We start from the raw sequence: 20659 nt of genomic DNA, 5'->3' as shown, positions 1-20659 counted from the left end.
CCTATAATATGTTTAAAACCATTTAAATGACACAATATGAACAAGTGGATGCAAGGGTTGCTTGGTCAATGTGATTTGGAATGCTACCTACATAACTTAATGATGCAATTTGTAAAGTATAATTATAAAGTAATGTTGGTTAGATCTTTGGTCTGGTGCATGCTTATTAGAATTATTAGTTTTTCTCTTAAATATACTTTATCAAATTAGGGAAACATTTAAATTGAAGGCACAAGATATGCAGAAACAACTTCATGATGTTCCATAGGATGCATGATAGAGATAGGGTCACATTCCATTGGAGGCACGAGTATAGGATAAGGCACAGATGATGTGAGCTATAGACTTGGGAGGCATGTATTTTGATGATGAAGGTAGATTAATGATGGACAATCTTACCTTTTTCTATGGTTAGTCTCGCCCTTCGAAGACAAATATTAGAAAAATAAGATTATGTTTGCTAAAAGGTGATATTTGCAAAGGTATAAAACTCTTGGAAGCTAGAAGCTAGCACTTATTCTTTTTCAACTGAAGAATACCCCACAAAACACATTTGTTAGCATTTAAAATGTTCCTTCTTTGGACTATGAATGCACACCAAAAAACCCAAAAAAATTTAAGAATTGAATGATTTGAAGTTCTTAAGAAGCTAGGAGAGAATTTGGACACTATCTTCATAAAACTAATAATCCAAGATTATAGAAGGTAATCCTTTTATAAGTTCTGTTCATTTAATTCTCAAAGCTCCTTCACCACAGTAACATTTAGGTACATTATTTTAAATAGAAATACTCGAGCTGTTTAAAGGAGATTTTTTTTTTGTCAACAATCTAATTATGTAGTGGAATGTAAAAAAAATAAAAAAAAAATATTTTGGAATGTTTAAACATGATTACTCATGAATAATGTCACTCTTTTGGGCTTATAGTGTAGACCTAGTTGTAATAATCCCTTGTATTATCAGAGTTAAATTGCTTGATTTGTGCACCAAGCAAGTTTTGTGTCATCCTATGAAAATTAGCAAGTTCAAAACTCACATCAGATTTACCTTTTTTTTAAAGAAAAACGATAGGACTTGATGATCAAAACAACACAACAATATAAAAAAATAGCAATTTACTCTAAATAGATTCAGAAATAACACCAAGAGAGTTTTTTTTACTAATTTCCAAGCAAAGAAAGACAAGACACAAGTTGATTCACTGTTCCAGAGGTGAATCATCTCTCCCAGAATTCCTAGCAGCTACTAGGAACCCAAACACCTTGGAAAAATTGCTGCAAATATTCCAAAATATCTTATAAAAATCCTTAACCCTCCATAATCTCTCCCCTTAAACAGCCCAAATCCCCTAATAAATGCCTCTTAAATCTTTCCCAAAGAGTTCCCCCTTTCCCAAAGAGTTCTCTCCCAAAGCCTCTTCTCTATAGGTAATAAAGGAGGTCCTGGGCCCCACCTGGGCAGCTAGATTGCTGCTGCCAGTTGCATCAATACTACCCTCCTAAAAAGTCACCTTGTCCTCAACGTGGAAAAAGGGAAACTGCTTCTGAATAGTACTGTTGGGCTCCCGTGTCATCTCATACTCTGATAAATCCTTCCACTTGATCAACAACTCTTTGAACCCCTTGTCTCCTTTGCGCACCTCTTTCACCTCCAATGGTTTTAATATCAACTTCATATCCTCTGACAGTGTGGCCAGTATTGCAAGCGAGGGTGTGTGGTTTCTTATGGCTCGTTTTAGTTGCTATACATGAAATACAAGATGGATGGCTGAGATCGGTGGCAATCATAGGCAATATGCTACTGAGCCAGTGCGCTCCTATCTTATAGGATCTAAAGTAGCTGGGGAAGAGCTTCTCATTTCTTCGTCAAGCCAAAGTCCTCTATTTTTAAGGTTGGATCTTCAAATAAAGCATGTCCCTAACCTTAAACTGCACATCTCTCATGTGACCATACGCCTGCTTCTTCATGATTTGATGTGCTCTTTGTAGATGTTCCTTCAATTCTATCAAAATTTGGTCTCTTTCTATTAAGTACCGCTCCACTGATGACAATGGTGCGTTGCCATGCCCATAATGTATCAGATGAAGTAGATCCGTCCCATATAAAATTTTTAATGGTGTTGTTTGGGCTGCAATATGATATGAAGTGTTATACCAAAATTCCGCCCAAGTTAATCATTTGGCCCACATCTTTGATGTATCTGATACAAAGCAACGAAGATAAGTCTCCACACTGCGTTTCACCACCTCCGTCTTACTATCCATCTGGGGGTGATAAGTTGTACTCCGCTTCAGGATAGTCCCCTACATCTTGAATAATTCTCTCCATAAGTGGCTCAGAATGACCTTATCTCGATTGGACACAATGGCCTCATGTATGCCATGTAAACAAACCACCTTTCTAATGAATGCAGTTGCCTCTAACATTGCGGTGTAAGGAAACGAAATAAGCATATTTTCTCAATCTGTCCAACACTAGAATCACAGTAAACACGTATGATGTAGGTAGTCCCTCAATGAAGTTCATAGTCACCTCTTCCCACACCTCGAGTAATGCGAAAGGATGTAGAACCACCTGGAGCCATAGTTAGGTATTTGTGTCTCTGATACACATCACAACTGGCCACCAACTCCTCTATATCCTTCTTTATGCCCACCTAGTATAGCTCCGTTGCCAGTCTATGATGTCTTCTAAACTTCTGAATTCCCCCCAATATCTGTGCCATGAAATTATTGCAACAAATGAGGGATGTGTGGTGATTTCCTCGAAAGCACAAACCGTCTCTGGTATAGCAGCTTCTGACCCATCAAAGAATAATTATGATGGCTATCCTTGTCATGCAATAAGTTTCCTCTGATCTTACTCAACCCCTCATCCTACTCGCTTTCATGCTTTAAGGCCTCACAATCCACCATCATGGGAATAGATAGAGTCATAACCTGAGGGTCTTCACTACGCCTAGAGAGAGCATCTATTGCTTTATTTTCTAGCCCGGGCTTGTACTGGATCTCGAAGTCATAACTCAATAACTTGGAAAGTCACTGTTGATGCTCTTCTATCACCATCATTTGCTCTAACAGGAACTTCAAACTTCTCTGATCGGTCCTAACTATGAAGTGTCGTCCCAATATGTAATGTCGCCACTTCTGTATTGCCAACACTCTCGCCATCAGCTCTCTTTCATGCACTGATTTCAGCCTGGCCATAGCAATCAATATCTGGGTGAAATAAGCTATGGGTCTTTGACTTTGCATAAGAACTTCTCCCACCTCATAACCTGATGCATCATTCTCCATTATAAATGGTTGGCTGAAATTTGGTAGTGCTAACACATGGACACTCGTCCTGACTTTTTTCAGCTGCTCAAACACCTGGGTGGCTACCACCCCCCATTTGAAACGCCTGGGTGGCTGCCACACCTCATTTGAAACTATCATTCTTTAGTTGCTCTATCAACAACTATGCTATAGAATTATATCCCTTCATAAACTTCATGTAGTATCCTGTGAGTCCCAAGAACCCTCACAACTCCTTCAGGGTTTTGGGTAAGGGCCACTCCAACATAGCCTATATCTTGGAATGATCTACAGCTACTCCTGATTTGGACACCACGTCCCAAATACTCTGCCCTCTGCTGTGAAAAGGTGCACTTCTTTAAATGGGCATATAGTTGATGCTCCTTCAATGTCACTAACACTACCCTCAAGTGCTCTACATGTTTTAGCTCAAACCGACTATATACCAAATATCTTTGAAAATCAATGCAAACTTGTAGTGGTAGGGCTGAAATACCTTGTTCATAAGCGACTAGAAGGTAGCTGGGGCATTGGTAAGGACAAAAAGCATCACTAAGAACTCGTAGTGGCCTCCATGAGTCCTGAAAGCAATCTTTTGGATGTCAACGGGCCGCATTCTAATTTGATGACAACATCATCGCTCCATATAACTTATTAATGATTGATATAGGAAACTTATCCAACATTGTTTCCTTATTCATAGCTTGGTAATCTACATAAAATTTCCAACTATCATCCTTCTTTTTCACCAATAACATTGGACTGGAGAAATGAATAACACTGGGATGAATGATCTGGGCCTCCAACATCTCCTTGAACAGTCTCTCAATTTCATCTTTTTGAGCCTATGGGTGCTGATAATGTCAAATATTAATAGTCCTTCAGGATAATGGTATGCTCATGCTCCCTTGGGGGAGGTTGGCCTTAAAGCAGCTGGAACACCTTACTGAATTTTTTTTAGGAGTGGCCGAACTATCTTTGGAACCTCCTCCTCTTTCCCCATACTTCCTCCTCCCTCGAGGCTCTTGAGCTCCACCACGAATCCCGTCCCTGCTCCCTAGATCGTCCTCACCATAATTTTGAGAGAAATCTTGGTTTTGGATAGATTAGGATCCCCCTTGATTATCACCATCCTCCCTCTCACCATGAATTTCATGGCCAATGCTTTCCAGTCCACCTTGATTTCACCCAATGTCTGTAACCACTTCATGCTCAAAAATACATATGTGCTACCTAACTCCAACAGAAGAAAATACTCCACTTGGATCTCCTGCAGTGTCACCATCAACCCCCGACAAATGTCTCTACTCTTCTCCATCTTCCCCGTTCCTATTATAACCCAAAAATACCTTGTGTTGATTGGCTTCAGCCCCAAACGGTCCATCATCTGGTTGGAGATGAAGTTGTGGGTTGCCCCGTTGTCCACCAGAACTATCATTGATTCTCTTCCTATATGTCCCCTCACCTTCATGGTGTGATTTGAGGTAAACCTCACCACTGAGTTTAGGAAGACCTCCACCACATCTAGGTGCAAATGCTCCTTATCCTCAACCACCTCCTCCTCTAGAGTCTCCTCCTCATCACAGACTGTAAGTACATGCAGTGAATGGTCCTTGTAGGGGTGGCCCGACGCAAATTTCTCATCACAACGGAAACACAATCCTTTAGTTCGCTTCTCTTGAACTTTGGCCTCAATCAGCAACTTGAAATTTCCCACCTGGTCGTGCTCTGAATCCCCTATCCTTTGAAATGAATGAAGTTTGTTTTTTTAGTAATCATCAAAAGAAATCATTCTTCGCTTAGATTAAAAAATGGGAATGTGCGAATTATAATTTTTCTTTATTTTTTTGTTCATCTAATCATAGGTTTGCATTAGCAAACCCTAGCCGTAAGATGTCCAACATCTTTTGAACTCATGCTAGTGGCCAAACATTTAATAGTATTGCTTGATAATGTCTATATTTGTATGCTTGGGCCAATGTGTGATTAGGGGTTAGGCATGTTTAATGAAGGCATAAGTTGTACCAATAAAATGGATGGATATAATCATTTTGAAATGATCAGTAAGAGATAGAGGTAGGCGAAAGGTAAAAAGACTAGAAGTTGTGAAAAAGTATGTGTAAAATGTGATTAACTATGTTAATAACAATCAACAAGAACGACTGGAGAGTGATTACTAAGCTGACTGAAACTATTTGAGCAGGGCTAATGACAATGATGAATTCTTAACAAACCCCTTAATTCTTCTCGATAACTTCCTGCAGTGATTTGCCTGGAACATGTGGCCCTTGTTATAAATCTTCCAGTGTTAGTCTTAGACCATTTTTTATCAGCTGTAATAAGATGGTTTCTATTCACAAAAAAAACTTTTGACCATTAAGATTATATGCTCATCAAACTGGGATGATCTGCTGGCAGTAATGGAATCGCACCTCTAAAAGCATGCCGAGTCTCAATATTTCCATAAATACTTGAACATAGTAATCTGTCCTAAAGCTTTTATCATGTTTCGTTATTATTATTTTTAGTTTGGCTGATTTATGTTTTACGTGGCAGGATTCTTTCATGTTTCATTAGTGTTATTATTGTTCTTTTTGGTTGGGCTGGTTTATGTTCTACGTGGGTGTGCTTGTGGGGCTGACTTTGGTTTCTTCTGTTTTTTAGTTATGGGTTTGGTGAGAAGGGTATGTAGAGAATGGCTGGAATTCGGGCAAAAAATGGTGATGATGGAATAGGGCTTTGCATGGTCAAGCAGATCAAGTAATGACGAGGGTAAAGGAGAATAGGAACAGAGAAGTAGGCAGAATCTGAATGAGGCATGAGTAGGTGATAGATTATAATATCATTATTAGGGGTGTTAGAAATGCAAGTTTTAAGATGGATGCGTGGCAAGACTAGAAATGGATTTTAAATTGATTACATCAGCTAGATGGACGGTTTAGCATCAATTGAAGATAAGATAGTGAAAAATAGACTCAGGTCTCTTGCACATATATAAAAAATAATAATAATAATAAAATATCTATAATATTGTTAGATAAAATTTGTGTTGAAGGATTATTAAGGAAGAAGGGCAGAGTAAAAGTCATCGATGAAGTTTTTAAAAAATATTACATTGAATATATTTTAACACCGCATACAACACTGAATATGGGCAAATAAAGAGTGAAGATTTATTAAGCTACCTTGAAATGACTAGAAGAGGCCAATTCTAATGAGGATGATACATTAAGAATGTAAACATTTGTAGGAGGAATTGGGAAAGGAAATCAAAGTGCTAAGGATAGCAAAATATAATGGAGAGAGGAGAGACAAAAATGGAGTGGGGCTTGTGTGTTGAATGCCTCAAGCTCATGGATAATCATGAAGGTTCCCTATCCAAGGTTTGATAGTCTCAAAACATTTTTGAAGTTGTTAAGATTCTTTTTGTTTTGTTGGATTTGTTTAAGTTTGCTCACTAGAATGCACAACAAAGATTATAATATTCACCAACAAGACTGCTATATAAAATTGAAATCTTGAAGGATTAGATCAAGAAGGGACATAGATCAAAGGTTGCCTAGCTCGACATTATTTATGAAAAATTTGTGCAATATAGATTTTATTTAATAAATTATTAATCGTGCAAGATAGGTTTAATGCCTTATGATGTAATTGGCGAATACAAATGGAGAATGCCTTATTGATATAGGCAACCCACAATTGTTTAAGCTTACTGATATGTTGATGCTGCTCTTCCAAAATGCCTTTATATGAGATTCTGCAGCTCTCACTTGCTACGCCAGTCTAATGCAACAGTTAAAAGGAAATGAACACTATTGTTACTAAATTGATTCAGAATATTTTATCAGGTGCTCATGTGTTACATATTTATTATTTTTTAAAAAAATATTTTGTTTTTTATGCAGTTTACTCCAAAGCAAGGTGGCACTCCTAAAAGAAATGAGATAGTCTTCATATCACCAACAGGTGAAGAAATCAAGAATAGGCGACAGCTGGATCAATATTTGAGGTCGCATCCAGGAGGCCCGCCTTCTTCAGAATTTGATTGGGGAACTGGTAATCTCACTCCCCTTCCTTGTTCACGTCATGTTTTCAAGTGACGCTGGATGTACCTACAAAAGCATTTGGAACATGATTTTTTTAGGTCGATCAGGTTAGGAAATCTTAATTTGCTTGCATTGATGGGCTTCTTACAGGTGATACTCCCAGACGGTCGGCAAGAATTAGTGAAAAGGTGAAGACACCAGAAGCAGAAAAGCCAAAGAGGGCTAGCAGCTCTGGCTCGCGAAAGAGTACAAAAAGAAAGAAAAATATCGAAGATGATGGACACAAAGTAGAGGGAGAAGGATCAGGCTCGCTAAAGGGGACCAAAAGAAAGAAAAGCACTGAAGATGATGGACGCAAAGCCGAGGGAGAAGCTTCTGCTGCAGAAGGAGACGGCCCCAAAGATGTTGATATGGAGGGGACTGAAGCCACCGAGCATAATAAATCCAAAGAAGCAGCTTCCGGTGAAGGAATTCATTCTTTAGCTGAGCAAGAGTCGGCTGACAATACGAAGGAAACTGTAGAGCAGGATGTGGAGCAGTCTGAGGGAAAAGGAACAGAACTTGAACCAGGGAGTGAAGCTAAGGAAAATCAGAATGATACTGATGTTCCTCCACCAGCTTCTAATTCTGATAAGGCTGTTAAGGGTGATGAGGTTTCTTATTCTAAAAAGGATGAAACTGCAGTCTTCAAGAAAGATGCAGAAATCTTGTCTGAAAATGGTGAAGAGAAGAATAAACAGGTAAATGTCGCCCCCAAGGAAAAACTTGAGCTAGGGAAAGAAGTTCAGGAAAATCCAAATGATAATGTTGCTTCTACAGCAGCTTCTGATTCTGAAAAAGCTGCTTTAATTGAAAGGGATGATAAAGTTTCTGCTCCTGAAAAGGATGGAGTTTCAGAGAGTGGTGGAAAGGATGAACAATTGGAGCCAGGGAAAGAAGTCAAGGAAAATCTGAATGTTATTGAAGTTTCGCCACCAGATTTTGATTCTGAAAAAGTTTCTGCTGCAGAGAAGGATGAAGTTTCAGTTTTCAAGAAAGGCGCAGAAATCTTGTCGGAGAATGGCGGAAAAAAAGTTGAAGTGAATGCTGCCTCAGAGGACAACGTCCTCCATAACAATGATGATGGTAAGACGCAGTTCGAATCTTTTCCTTCCAATTCGTAAAACCAAAATAATCGTGTTTATGCTTAGATGCTACAGTTTCATCTGTAAACTTTTATTTGTAGACATGGAATTCAATGTGTATTAGAAGAATAGGTTAATATTTAGTGTTATCCTGTATCATGTTTCTCACCTGCCTTCATTTACATTCAGTTATCCGTTACTGATATCTGTAAGTAACAAAAACTCATCAAATCTTCAAGTTTGTAGCCGTCCCTAACAATGTGTGTAAATCACTATGAAGTTTAGCTTAGAATATTGTATTATTATTAGTATTGCACTTGCTCTTAAGCTTACACTGGTTGCAACTCTATTTGACAATGATACTGTGCAGAAGTAGCAGCAGCTCATACAATTGAGAAAAGAGAAATTGTCTCCAAATTCAGTTTTATAAATTATCTCCACATCTATTTGTGCTTTAACAAATAACAAATTGAATAACAACCCCCCAACCCAATCTGACACAAATCTCATGATCTTAGAAACAACAAAGGGAACAAACAACTAAACCATTTTCATTACACAAACTGCAATTCCCACAAACATCTCCTACCTTATCGTACATTTTTCGACTGCCGTCACAGCGCTCGCACACCAAAAACTTGGCTCCGCCGCACCTCCAACACGGCACTCCACCGCTCTGGTCTCTCGGCATCTCCTGGAGGACTGGCATCAGTTTCCCTTGCTCATGCAGCCCCAGCACTTCCTCAGCACCTCCTGTATCTTCCATCAATAAATAACCTCGGCGGGATTGCCCCGAAACCTAGCAATCTCTTCAACTCTTCCCTGAACTCTTGGTGCATTGACACATCCCTTTCATAGAACAGCACCTTGGAGCTCTCCAATAGGTACCTGATGGCACTGCAGCCCTCGAATGTCTTTCTCACCCCTCGTAGAGATGTCGAGTAGAAGATCACAGTTCCGGTGCCCCCAGGTGGGTTCTTTTCATCGAATACCTTCAACAGGTCATTGATTTTGGGGATCTTTATGGGAGGTTTTATCTCTTCTTTCACCTCCTTTTCTTCGAATTGCTTCGATTGTTCATAGACTCTCAAATAGTCCTTCACCGCCTGATCGAAGGCTGCGAGGAGGTTGGGGTCAAATAAGGTTGGAGAATTGAAATCGGGGCGGCGATAAGGGTGGAATTTGTGACTGTGCTCCTCATTACTCTGCTTCCTGCATGGATTTGGGTTCCTTTTTGTTGTTGATGCAGGTTTGGCGTTCTCTTTATCTTCCTCTTCCTCATCAAAATCTTGCATCAGCTTGGCTGCTTCAATGATCCGAGGCTGATCTTCCCTGCAATCGAGGAGCTGGGAGCTCGGCGGCGGAGGGGAATTGAAGAAGCCATCAGAGGCTTTGAGCTGGAGAATGCGGCCTTGTTTCAGCTGCATTTGGGGGATTGATCTGAGCTTATTCCACATTCTTCCCTTCATTGTCTTCATCTCCAAGGTTTTTTTTTTCTCTACCAGCTAGGGATTAGAGGAAGGAGATATTGATTCGTTTTAGATGACAGATCCGGGATGGAAATGGTATTGATTGATGTAGCCGAGGAGACGCTGGGCAGCTGGGCTTTCTTTCCCGGCCTCACCCTTCTTTTGTTCTTTTCCTGGCTTTGATTGGTCTGTAGTGCTAACGGCTATAAAGTCGGGAAATTTTTGAATTTTAAATAATTGGAAGAGGCGACGGCGCAACGGTCATTATTCATTTAAGCTAACCTTCCACTTGTCGCTTGTTTTTTAATTGTTAGAATTTTTTTGCAATGTTTATAATTTTATATATTAACAAATCCTAAAGCTTTTTTTTTTTTTGGAAAATTCAAATATTAAAGCTTAGATAGGTTCGGACTGGACCTTTTGATTGTGAAGCGCGTTTAGTTGTGCAGCAGTGCGGATCGCCGTATGAATTGGCCTTTGAACGCTTTCACGCGGGCTGTACGAAAAAATGGCATATATTCTAAATTAGTATTGATGGCAGCGTAATTGTACGCGTGATTAGAACAAGGCGAATAAAGAAAATAGAATTAAAATGAACTTTTAATAGGCATATTTCATCTTAATCTGTTAGTTGGGAGTTTTAATTTGTATCTAAGACGGTTCTTAAATTGAAGTTTGATATTGATGTGTATTGAGAGTTGCTTTAATTGATCTAATATCTCAAAAAAATAAAAAAAAAAAAAAAAAAATTTGCCCATGTGAACTGATGTGGATACAGGGGTAGTCAAAGCGGAGTTTTGATAGATCACATCACTAATTTAAGATTAGGTTGCCGGTTTGAATTTGAATTCAGAATTAGATTTGGATCTTTGTTGAAATTTATATAAATTTAATTTATATTAATCAGTTCCTGCTTCCGCATTCTTTTTAGTTTCGTCGAATGATTATTTGTATTATGCATAGGTTAATTTTATATGTAATGGCATTGAGCATAGGCTAATGAAGTTAGAAAATTAAGCAAGGCTCAATGTGGATAAAAATGGTAATTCCACAATGAATGGAAGGGAATGTATATCTCCTCATGCGAATATTTTAGCTCCCCAAATAAATTCGAAGAATATATATTATATATATAAAAGAGATGTTAGTTTCAAAAATAATCATTAAGTGAGAGAAAAACTTAAAATTTCTTTTATATAAAATATGAGATTAGTATATAATGAAGATTTAGAAGAGTTTCGGGTTAGGGTGTGAGCAAATTAATTAATTTGAAAATGTGAATCATACCAACATAAATTAATTATTTGATTTGGTTTGGTTTATGTTTTAATGTGAGTTTAACATTTCACTAAGGCATTGTTTGGAATGATTTTCTTACTGTGTTGTAAAGCATATTATTAGTACAAAAATCTTTTGAAATAGAATTTTTTTATACTAAAAAGCTGTTTTAGACAGCATTAAGAAAGCCGCCCCAAATGAAGTTTAAAATGAAAGAAATCATAATAATAAATAAATTTATTTACTATATAGGATGAGAAAAATGGAGAGTTGTGTTAGGTAGTTGATAACAAGCATTAAACTTATCAAATACTCATGACATGAATCATTTAATATTTTTTAAGAGACATAATATTAAGTTAAGTGTTGCAAATATAAAGATGCTCAAGTGGATGAGTTGCTTTACTCTGAGAGACATGATACATAACGAGCATATATGTGAAATTGTTGGAGTAGCTTCAGTGGAAGATAAGATTAGAGAGAATCGCCTTAGATGGTTAGGTCACATAAAACGACGATCTTCCATTGACCCTATTAGGAAAGTAAATATATTAGATTTGACTTATATTAAGAAAGGTAGAGATAGACCTAAAAAGCTTTGTGATAAAATCTTAAAAATGACTAATAAAAAAAAATAGAGAAAAAATATTCATGTAGCTGACCTCACATAGTGGGATATAGGCTTGATGATGTTGTTGTTATTGTATAGGTTTTTGCTTCCCTCATTGCAATTCAAATGAATGCCAAATTTCTCATACCCTCTAGAGTCAATTGTGAAATAAAAAATAAAAAAATAAAAAATAAGAAAATTTTGTGAATTTTTTTGGAAATGCTATTTAGTATTATTGTTTATAAGATTTTTTTTTTCTAAATTACTATTCAATAAAATCTTCTTTAATGATCCATCTGTAGTAACCTTAATCGGCTTTTGTGAACTAAATCGACCTAACATGCCTCCTTATTCTCTTTATACAATTCATCTCTTCTATTTGACAATGGCTGCCTTAGCAGATAAAGTGACGACTTTATAGGAAATTAATGGATTTATTTGGGTTAATGCTTACCTTTCGGACGCAAAGTAATTTACAAAATTGATTATAAGGGGTTGCGTATGTTTGTAATCCCTATAGTAAAAGAAAGTTAACTCTTAAATATTGAGGTCTTTTGGTGTAATGGTTGAAATTTTCATAAGAAAGTCCGCATCTCAGAGTAATTCTGGGATGGATGGCCTACTGGGAAGTTACACCAACATGACAAAACCGTTAGGCTCTTAGGTCAAAGCGGACAATATCTCGATAATTAAGAATTTGATTGTTACATTATGTATGTCATTAATGCAATTTATACATGTCATAAACCACGGGGCCTCGCCCAGTTGTAAAGTTTCACTAGTGTTTGTATGGAGTACAAAGGTTGATCCGTCTTACAAATCAAGACGATCAGTTTACAATCAACTTCTCACAAAGTTACAAAGTTCTGCAAATTCCCGGCGTTTCCCGAAAATTCAGCAGAGTTCCGGCGTCTTCAAGTGGCAGGAAGAGCTCCGGCGGTGGTCGAGGAGGAGCTTCTTCCTTCTTCTTCTTCTTCTCTTCTTCTTCTCTCTCTTCACTTGAGTCCCCTTGGTGTAGAATGAGGGCTCTATTTATGATTTTTCTAGAGTGACATAGCTCGTAAATAGGCGTGAGATCAGGGGCGAATTGGGAGTGTTTTGAATGTACGGCCGATATCGAATCCTTTGATCATGCACCGTTCGTTGGGCATTTGAAGGCCTTAATGATGTCAGAATTCGGCGATCTTGGGCTTGTTGGATTCCTCTCGTTGAGCCGTTCGATTCGAGTATAAGCTCGTCAAAATCGGAGACCGTTTGGTAACTCAAATTGCGGTTTGAACCTTTCAACCGCGCTTTGAGCCCTTGATTCGGACTCATTTGGGCTCGGATTGGGTCGAATTTGGTGTCGTTGGATTCGTATTTCCGAGACGCTCAGTTTGACTATAAGCTCGCTAAAATCGGAGTTCATATGCTCTCGAATTTAATTTTTGAAGTTTTCGAACTGATTTTGCCTCGAGATTCGTGCCCAATCAAGATAATTTTGTGATGATGTATCAATGATGATGATACATAATATGATTGTATATGAATCTACTTAAAAGAAACTGCATTAATGATAGTTCGATATACACACTTATAATATTATCTAAGAATTTTGACAGGTTTCATGTACACATTGATACTTTATTATTATTTTTTTAATGTTATTTGTTGTTCATGTTGCATGCATTATCTCCTTGTAGATTATCCAAGTTACTCAGGGGTTTTTTGGTTGTTAGTAAATTGAATGTAAAGTAAAGTAAATACCTGTATTTTAATTTTTTTGTTGTTTGGCTTGACACAGAGCAAAGTGAAACGAAATGAGTTTGTATTCCAAACTCCCTACTGTTGTTCATTTTGCGGTTAAAGTAAAATCCCTCAAAGTCGAGCAAAAAGGAACACACGCGACACGGGTGAGAGAAATTCGACTCCTTCGACAATAATAACTGCACCCCTTTGACAATGTTCCCTTCCTGTTGCGTGAGGTAGAGTTTTGCTCGGTTGCTTCTTCAGCGTCTCCTTGTTGTTCGACTTCACCCCTTCGATGACGACATTCCATGTGTCCAGGTGATTGATTTGCATGCTATGAAGGCCAATAGCCGCTAAAGGTTCGGTCCTTTTCTCGACTTCAATCAAAATGTCCATTTCGATTGCATCTATTATTCTATCCTCATCTATCTTGTTGGAATGGAGGTGATGAATATCCTTATCACACAAATGGGAGTTACATCCCGACCTCGCCAACTCATTCGAATCTTCCAAATCATTCGATTCTACTTCATCGTGATGGATATCCCGAAGTTCTTGCTTGTGAGGATTGATAGTTTCGGATGGCCCGAGGAGTGTTTTCTTTAAGGTTTTAGAAATCAGATCAGACTGGACCGGGGTTCGACTGCGAACCGGTTAGAAGTCCAGTCCGATCAAATCGATTAAAAAATTTTATTCAATAAATAAATGAATTATAATAAATATTATATTTATTTTACCCGAACCCCACCACTATGTGATTTTTTAACACTAGGAAACTCGAAAATCTATATCAACAATAGCAACAAAAAATTTTCAAGTCATGTGGAACTATAGAAAAGAGTTGAGAGGTGTCTAAGGCTATAAACTCATAACATATATAATATCTATGCAATTTATTTTTTAAATAGATTTTTTTTAATTTATTAATTATAATATGAAATCCAAATTAATATTTATTCTACATATAATCAAACAGCATTAAATATTAATTTTATATTATATTTATTTTATATTGCAATCACTCTACAGCAAATTAAAAAACTCGTGATTTTAAATTCTCTCACACATTTATTGTTAGTTTTTCTCATTATAGATTCTGTTATGGTTTGGTAAACTATCGTAACGTAAATAGAATTTCCAGCAATAGATCTTATTTGTTACTTTGAGATTTGGGCACCGTTGAGATCACATTTGCAACTGCAAATAGCGCAGATCGCAAAGCAAATCTAATGGATGTGAAGCTACATTTCGTTTCCTCAACTACAATTGCTGATCTGGTCAACAAGCATCCAACGGCCGAAAATCCCTGCGCCACGAGAGGATTGGAGAGATTCTAGACTCTTCCACGATTCGTGGACGGTGGGTTCTCTCTCTATATATAATTATATATTCATATTTATGCATAACGGGATGTGTGATTCTCTGATATATGATTGCAGATTCGATCGAATCTTAGGCGGTCGTGGTTGGGAAGGGGAAATTAGGGTTTTCTTCTGTTCGAAATCGATCTGAGGAGAGGAGGAGAGGAGGAGAGAAGGAGAATGTTTGGACGGGGGCCGAAGAAAAGCGATAACACGAGGTACTATGAGATTCTCGGCGTGTCGAAGAACGCCTCGCAGGAGGACCTGAAAAAGGCTTATCGCAGGGCGGCCATCAAGGACCATCCTGATAAGGGAGGCGATCCGGAGAAGGTAAATAGTTATGGGCTACGTCTGATTTTTGTCTGTGTAGGTGCATGTTCTGGCTTGGATGTTTTGTTGTTCTTCAATATTGCGTTTTTCCTTGATGTTATTGGATTTCTCTTCCTGAATTTATTGGAAATAGATCGCGAGGAGAATGAGATTTTTTTTTTCCTTGGAATCGGTAGGGGATTTGATGTTTATACAGTTTCAGATGTGATAATGGTAGGGTTATGTTGATTGATGGAGGATATTTAGGAGGTGAAGGTAGTTGGATGGGTAGGTTTAATGATCGAATTGGAGGGTGAATTTTATTTGGTTGGAGGCTCGATGGAAGGATTCGGCCCTTAGGGAAACAATGTGAGTTGGGCTGCTTTTATTGCTATACTTTCAATCTAATCTAATATATAATGAGAAAGATCTTTTTCTTTAGTTCTAAGAATCTCGGCAGAGGACCTGAATGATGCAGCGTTTTTTAAGCTTTTGGGGGTGCTAGGTAGCTTAGTTATTAAAGATTTTTAAACTTGTTTCTATTGGATATTTATATCCATATATAAAAGCGGAAATGAAAATCATGATTTTATAAAATTAAATTGAGACTTTTTACATTTTAATTTTCTTAATAAATAATAAATTTAAAATATGTAATGAAATGAAGAAAACTTATATAAATGTTGATTGAGATCTTAATTCTTTGTCGAAACGTTAACCGAGACCGTAAGCCGTCTTCTTCTAATTATCTCACCAAATATATCTTAATGAGTGAGCACAATCAATTAACACTCTTTCTTTCAAAATGAAAATATTAATGTTCAATTTAATGATATTCAATGTTGCCTTTGTGAATTTGACATTTGTTGCAGCATTTTTCCTTTCTCGGGAAATGGAGTTTTTTGTTATGTTGAATTCAATGATTTTTCTGGTTAGAATTTGATTGCTGTTACGTTTATTTCTGCTGAAGAGCTGATTGTTTACCTTGCATTGATTATTTTGCCACATTAAATTGGATCTTCTCTTGCCTATCAGATCATTATTGTTGATTTGAATTATAAGGAGTATACAGGATAGGCTCTATGCTTACTTTCTATGCTGCGATGCTTTCTTTATAAATTTTGCGGGGTGGTTCTAATTAATTGCCACTGATATGGGTGAATGGAGGTCAAATAGATAAAGATTCTTACTGTAGTGTTGCTATATGAATGTCTGATAGATTTTTTTATTAGTAGGCTTCATTCTCAAATAAATTCACACGAAAAAAATGTTATGTTCCAAATCTTATGTGGATGTAAATTGGGCTACAGAAGCTATGCATACGAGAAACAAGAAAAACTCCAACTTTAAATGTGAATTTATTCAATTTTTTTCTCATTTTATTCTATTTTTTTTTTTTATTTTCAGTTTAAAGAGTTGGCCCAAGCTTATGAGGTCCTGAGTGATCCTGAGAAGAGGGATATATATGATCAGTATGGTGAAGATGCTCTCAAGGAAGGAATGGGAGGAGCTGCCAATGATCCGTTTGATATTTTCCAGTCTTTCTTTGGTGGAAGTCCATTTGGAGGTAAATTTAGATTTATATATGGTTACCATTTATGTATATTTCGTCACAATGGAGTCTTGCGTTGAACGCAAATTTTTTTCTGTTTTTTTATGGAGAATAGGTGGTGGGATCAGCCGTGGACGCAGGCAAAGGAGAGGAGAGGATGTTATTCACCCAATGAAAGTCTCCCTGGAAGAATTGTACAATGGAACCTCCAAGAAGCTCTCTCTTTCTCGGAAAGTACTTTGTTCCAAATGCAAAGGGTGAGAATTGAATTTACTTCATTTTGAATTTTATCCGGCAATTTTGAGCTGGTTCTTAGCATAAATAAGCATTTAACGTGTTTTGCAGGAAGGGATCTAAATCTGGTGCGTCAATGAGATGCCCTGGCTGTCAGGGTTCAGGCATGAAGGTCTCTATTCGCCATCTCGGGCCATCTATGATTCAACAAATGCAGCACCCCTGCAACGAGTGCAAAGGCACTGGCGAGACCATCGGTGAGAAAGACCGCTGCCCACAATGCAATGGCGAGAAAGTCGTCCAGGATAAGAAGGTTCTTGACGTTCTTGTTGAGAAGGGCATGCAAAATGGGCAAAAGATCACCTTCGCCGGAGAGGCTGATGAAGCTGTATGTTTCGCTCTTTCTCCCATTCCCCTCTCGTTTGGAAGGCTTTCTTTCTGCTTCTTAAAGTAGCTTTCTAGTATAAAAATTTTAATTTTTGTACTAAAAAGTTGCTTTATGAAGCAATAAGAACAACGTATCAAACGAAGCCTGAATCTTTCTTTGAGATTGATTGCAGCTTTTGATTGTTTCGCTTGACAATGTGTAGCCTGATTGTGTCACTGGCGACATCGTCTTTGTCCTACAACAAAAAGACCACTCCAAGTTCAAAAGAAAGGGCGATGATCTCTTTGTTGAGCACACTCTCTCCCTAACCGAAGCCCTTTGTGGCTTCCAGTTCGTGTTAACCCATCTTGACGGTCGGCAACTGCTTATTAAATCAAATCCCGGAGAAGTTGTGAAGCCTGGTAAGGGCATCTCCAACCGAAAATCACATTTTTTACTCCAAAATGTAGTGTAACAAAAAAATTGTGTGATTTATCTCCAACCGTCTTTCTCCTTCGCGCGTGTCTTCGGCAAATCCGGTAGAGACAGAAAAATAATGCAGGTGAACAGTGCAACGCCAATATTAACGTTGCACTATTCACACGCAACCAAATACCGGAAGTTTTGCCGTTCGGCTCGTGATGCCATTCATGCGTCTGGAGTTCGTTTGGAGAAGGCCTAAGATTTAAAGGCATCTACCTCTTTTCTGCTTACTTGTGCGCATTTATTTATGGCTTATGGCTTCTGCAGATCAATTCAAGGCGATCAATGATGAGGGAATGCCAATGTACCAGAAGTCATTCTTGCGAGGCAAACTCTACATCCACTTCAATGTAGATCTCCCAGATTCATTGACAGCAGAGCAGTGCAAAGCTCTTGAGGGCATCCTTCCCTTGGGGATCCCGTCGCAGCTGACCGACATGGAGCTTGATGAGTGCGAAGAGACGACCTTGTACGACGTGAACATTGACGAGGAGATGAAGAGGAAGCAAGCTCAACAAGCTCAGGAGGCCTACGAGGAAGATGAGGAAATGCACGGTGGCGCTCAGAGAGTGCAATGTGCTCAGCAATAGAGATTAGTGAAGAGGTGGCCACCTTGGGAAGCCCTGACACCATTTTTACTATTGTTATATTATAGATGTTAACTTACCCCGCTTTGTAACCCTTAGTAGTAGTAGTCTATAGTTCTACTGTGTTTTAGTTATTTGCCTGTCATTTTTGGTTTGGCCACTGTCATGTGGTGGCTGGAGGTATATTGCCCAACTCTTCGTGTTTCTTATTTTGCTTGATAGTTACAAGTTTTCTTTTTTCTAGTTGCCTGTGATGGGATATATCACCGTGTCTTGTTGGGCGAATTATTGTGTCCGTCACTTGATGTTCGGACATCCAATCCGGTGACGCCACATCCCCGATGTATTTGGGTGATGTGGCGACACCGGATTGATGTTCGGACACCGGACGCAATAATTTGACGTTTTGTTGGGGTGGATAAAAGGAATTTTAGGCTTCTTTTAGGGAGCTTTATTACTGTTTTGTATTGTAAAAGTGTTATAAAGAGCAATTGTTTAAAGTTGTTGGAAAAAGTAAAAGTTTAATATAATTTTTTTAAATATATGAAAAGGTAATGTGGTTTGTAATTTGAAATTAAAATAATAAAAAAATTATTTCAAAAGATTATTTTTATGTTATATATTTTGCAATGTTTTAAAAACTGATTGATCGGTTCAATCATGAAAACTGGGCAATTGAATTATATGATCCAGTTTAAAAATTGACTTCACATCGAATAGGTCTAAATCAGGCTAAGCTAACCAGTAAACTGGATCAGTTGGAATAATTTAAATAAAGCATTCGGTTCTACAATTTTTTTGTTTGTAAGTATAAAATGAATTGTTTTATTTTATTCAATTCTTTTAAAATTTTTAACTTTTTTATTAAATATTGAGATTAATTAAACTATAATATATGCATGTTATCTTATGAAATATGTTTTGTTGAATGTTAGTATAGGCCGGTTGGGTTGCAAATGTGAGTTGGTTGAAATATAAAGTTTTTTAATTTATATTATAAATTTATAAATTATATAATTTTATAATATATTTATAAGAATTAATAATAAATTTATATATTCTATTAAATTTTATTATTATTATATAAATTGATATAATGTTTATAAGAATCTCATTTATATAAATGTTAATTATAATTAAAATATTAGATAGTCATGAATATAATATAATTAAACTATAGGTCTAATAATTTAATCATACTATATTATAAGAACAATTGTTTAAAGTTCTCTCACGACAATCGAGTGAGGCCCAGTCCTTAAAGAAAGAGGTGAAGATGATTACCTTCGCAGCAAGTGAGCCCCCAATGTGTCTTCTAATCTAATGTCGTCAAAGGAGGTCAAGAAGTGTCTTTAGCGACTCTTTCAACGCATTGCTTCAAGCAAAAGCGAATGAGAATGAAGCTTCGATGAAGAAATGGCGACGAGGAAAATGGACACACTAACAACAAGAAATGGAGATGAAAAGCAAATCCTATGGCCTCCATCCAATTAATTTAATTTAAAATAATTAATATAAATTTTTAATTAATTAATATAATTTAAAATATTAAAAAATTAATTAATTAATCAAATAATTAATAGTATAATTAGTAGCTTATTAAATAATCAATTAGCTTAAATATTGTCCCACTTTCAAAGCCTTTATCCCACTATGTGGGTCTGCTACATGAATCTTTTTTTCTCCATTATGTTTTTGTTAAGAAGTCAATTCTATTTAAATTCTAATAAAAAAAAGTATTTCTAATATTTTTTAACCAAGTCATTTTAGGTCCTACATCTTTTTCTTAACATAAGCAAAATTAGCTAATACATCTACTTTCCATAACTGTGTTATTGGAAGCTGTCGTTTTATGTGACCAAACCATCTAAGACAACTCTCTCTAATCTTATCTTCCATTGGAGCTACTCACAACCAGGGGTGTCAATTTTTGACACGACCTGAAACTCGAATCAGAACCCGCCTAAAAAAATCCGGGTTAGGGTCAACCCAGAGTCGAAACAGGCCGGGTTCGTGTTCAAATAGATTAATATTTTTTCATTTCGTTTTAAAAACATGGTCTTATTTCGGGTTGACCCCAGCAACCTGAAATGACATCGAATTGACCGAAATTGTAACATCCCAGATATTCAAACGTAGATAGAAGGATTCCATTTGAAATTTCCGTCAATACCAAAATTATGCGTGTTTTTCGATAAACGGAAACACAAA

The 20659-nt window shown here is 37.2% G+C and overlaps 2 protein-coding genes and 1 pseudogene across 2 annotated transcripts in view; 2 read left to right on the top strand and 1 right to left on the bottom strand.

Annotated features, from left to right (window-relative positions):
- LOC110099364 (methyl-CpG-binding domain-containing protein 11-like) overlaps positions 1-8781 on the top strand; it is a 46084-nt gene extending 37303 nt beyond the window's left edge. The window contains exons 2-3 of the mRNA XM_020826483.2: positions 7206-7356; positions 7497-8781. Coding sequence (XP_020682142.2) covers positions 7206-7356; positions 7497-8509 — 1164 coding nt within the window. The 3' untranslated portion in view covers positions 8510-8781. The remainder of the gene's footprint in view (positions 1-7205; positions 7357-7496) is intronic.
- Positions 8656-9948, bottom strand: LOC110099365 (annotated as a pseudogene).
- Positions 9949-14967: 5019 nt separating this feature from the next.
- LOC110099369 (dnaJ protein homolog) lies at positions 14968-18691 on the top strand. Its single transcript, XM_020826487.2, has 6 exons — positions 14968-15246; positions 16633-16792; positions 16893-17034; positions 17123-17399; positions 17602-17800; positions 18129-18691. The coding sequence occupies exons 1-6, from the start codon at positions 15097-15099 to the stop codon at positions 18449-18451; spliced, it is 1251 nt and encodes a 416-aa protein (XP_020682146.1). The 5' UTR covers positions 14968-15096; the 3' UTR covers positions 18452-18691.
- Positions 18692-20659: the final 1968 nt, after the last annotated feature.

The sequence above is a fragment of the Dendrobium catenatum genome, unplaced genomic scaffold (genome assembly GCF_001605985.2).
Source record: "Dendrobium catenatum unplaced genomic scaffold, ASM160598v2 original_scaffold_125012, whole genome shotgun sequence".
Taxonomy (NCBI): Eukaryota; Viridiplantae; Streptophyta; class Magnoliopsida; order Asparagales; family Orchidaceae; genus Dendrobium; species Dendrobium catenatum.
This window is presented reverse-complemented; position numbering and strand designations above follow the sequence as displayed.

Coding starts and splice junctions, on each gene's coding strand:
- LOC110099369 (XM_020826487.2), top strand. CDS start 15,097: ATGTTTGGACGGGGGCCGAAGAAAAGCGATAACACGAGGTACTATGAG. Junction 17,035..17,122: donor CTTTGTTCCAAATGCAAAGG/GTGAGAATTGAA, acceptor CGTGTTTTGCAG/GAAGGGATCTAAATCTGGTG. Junction 17,400..17,601: donor CCGGAGAGGCTGATGAAGCT/GTATGTTTCGCT, acceptor GACAATGTGTAG/CCTGATTGTGTCACTGGCGA.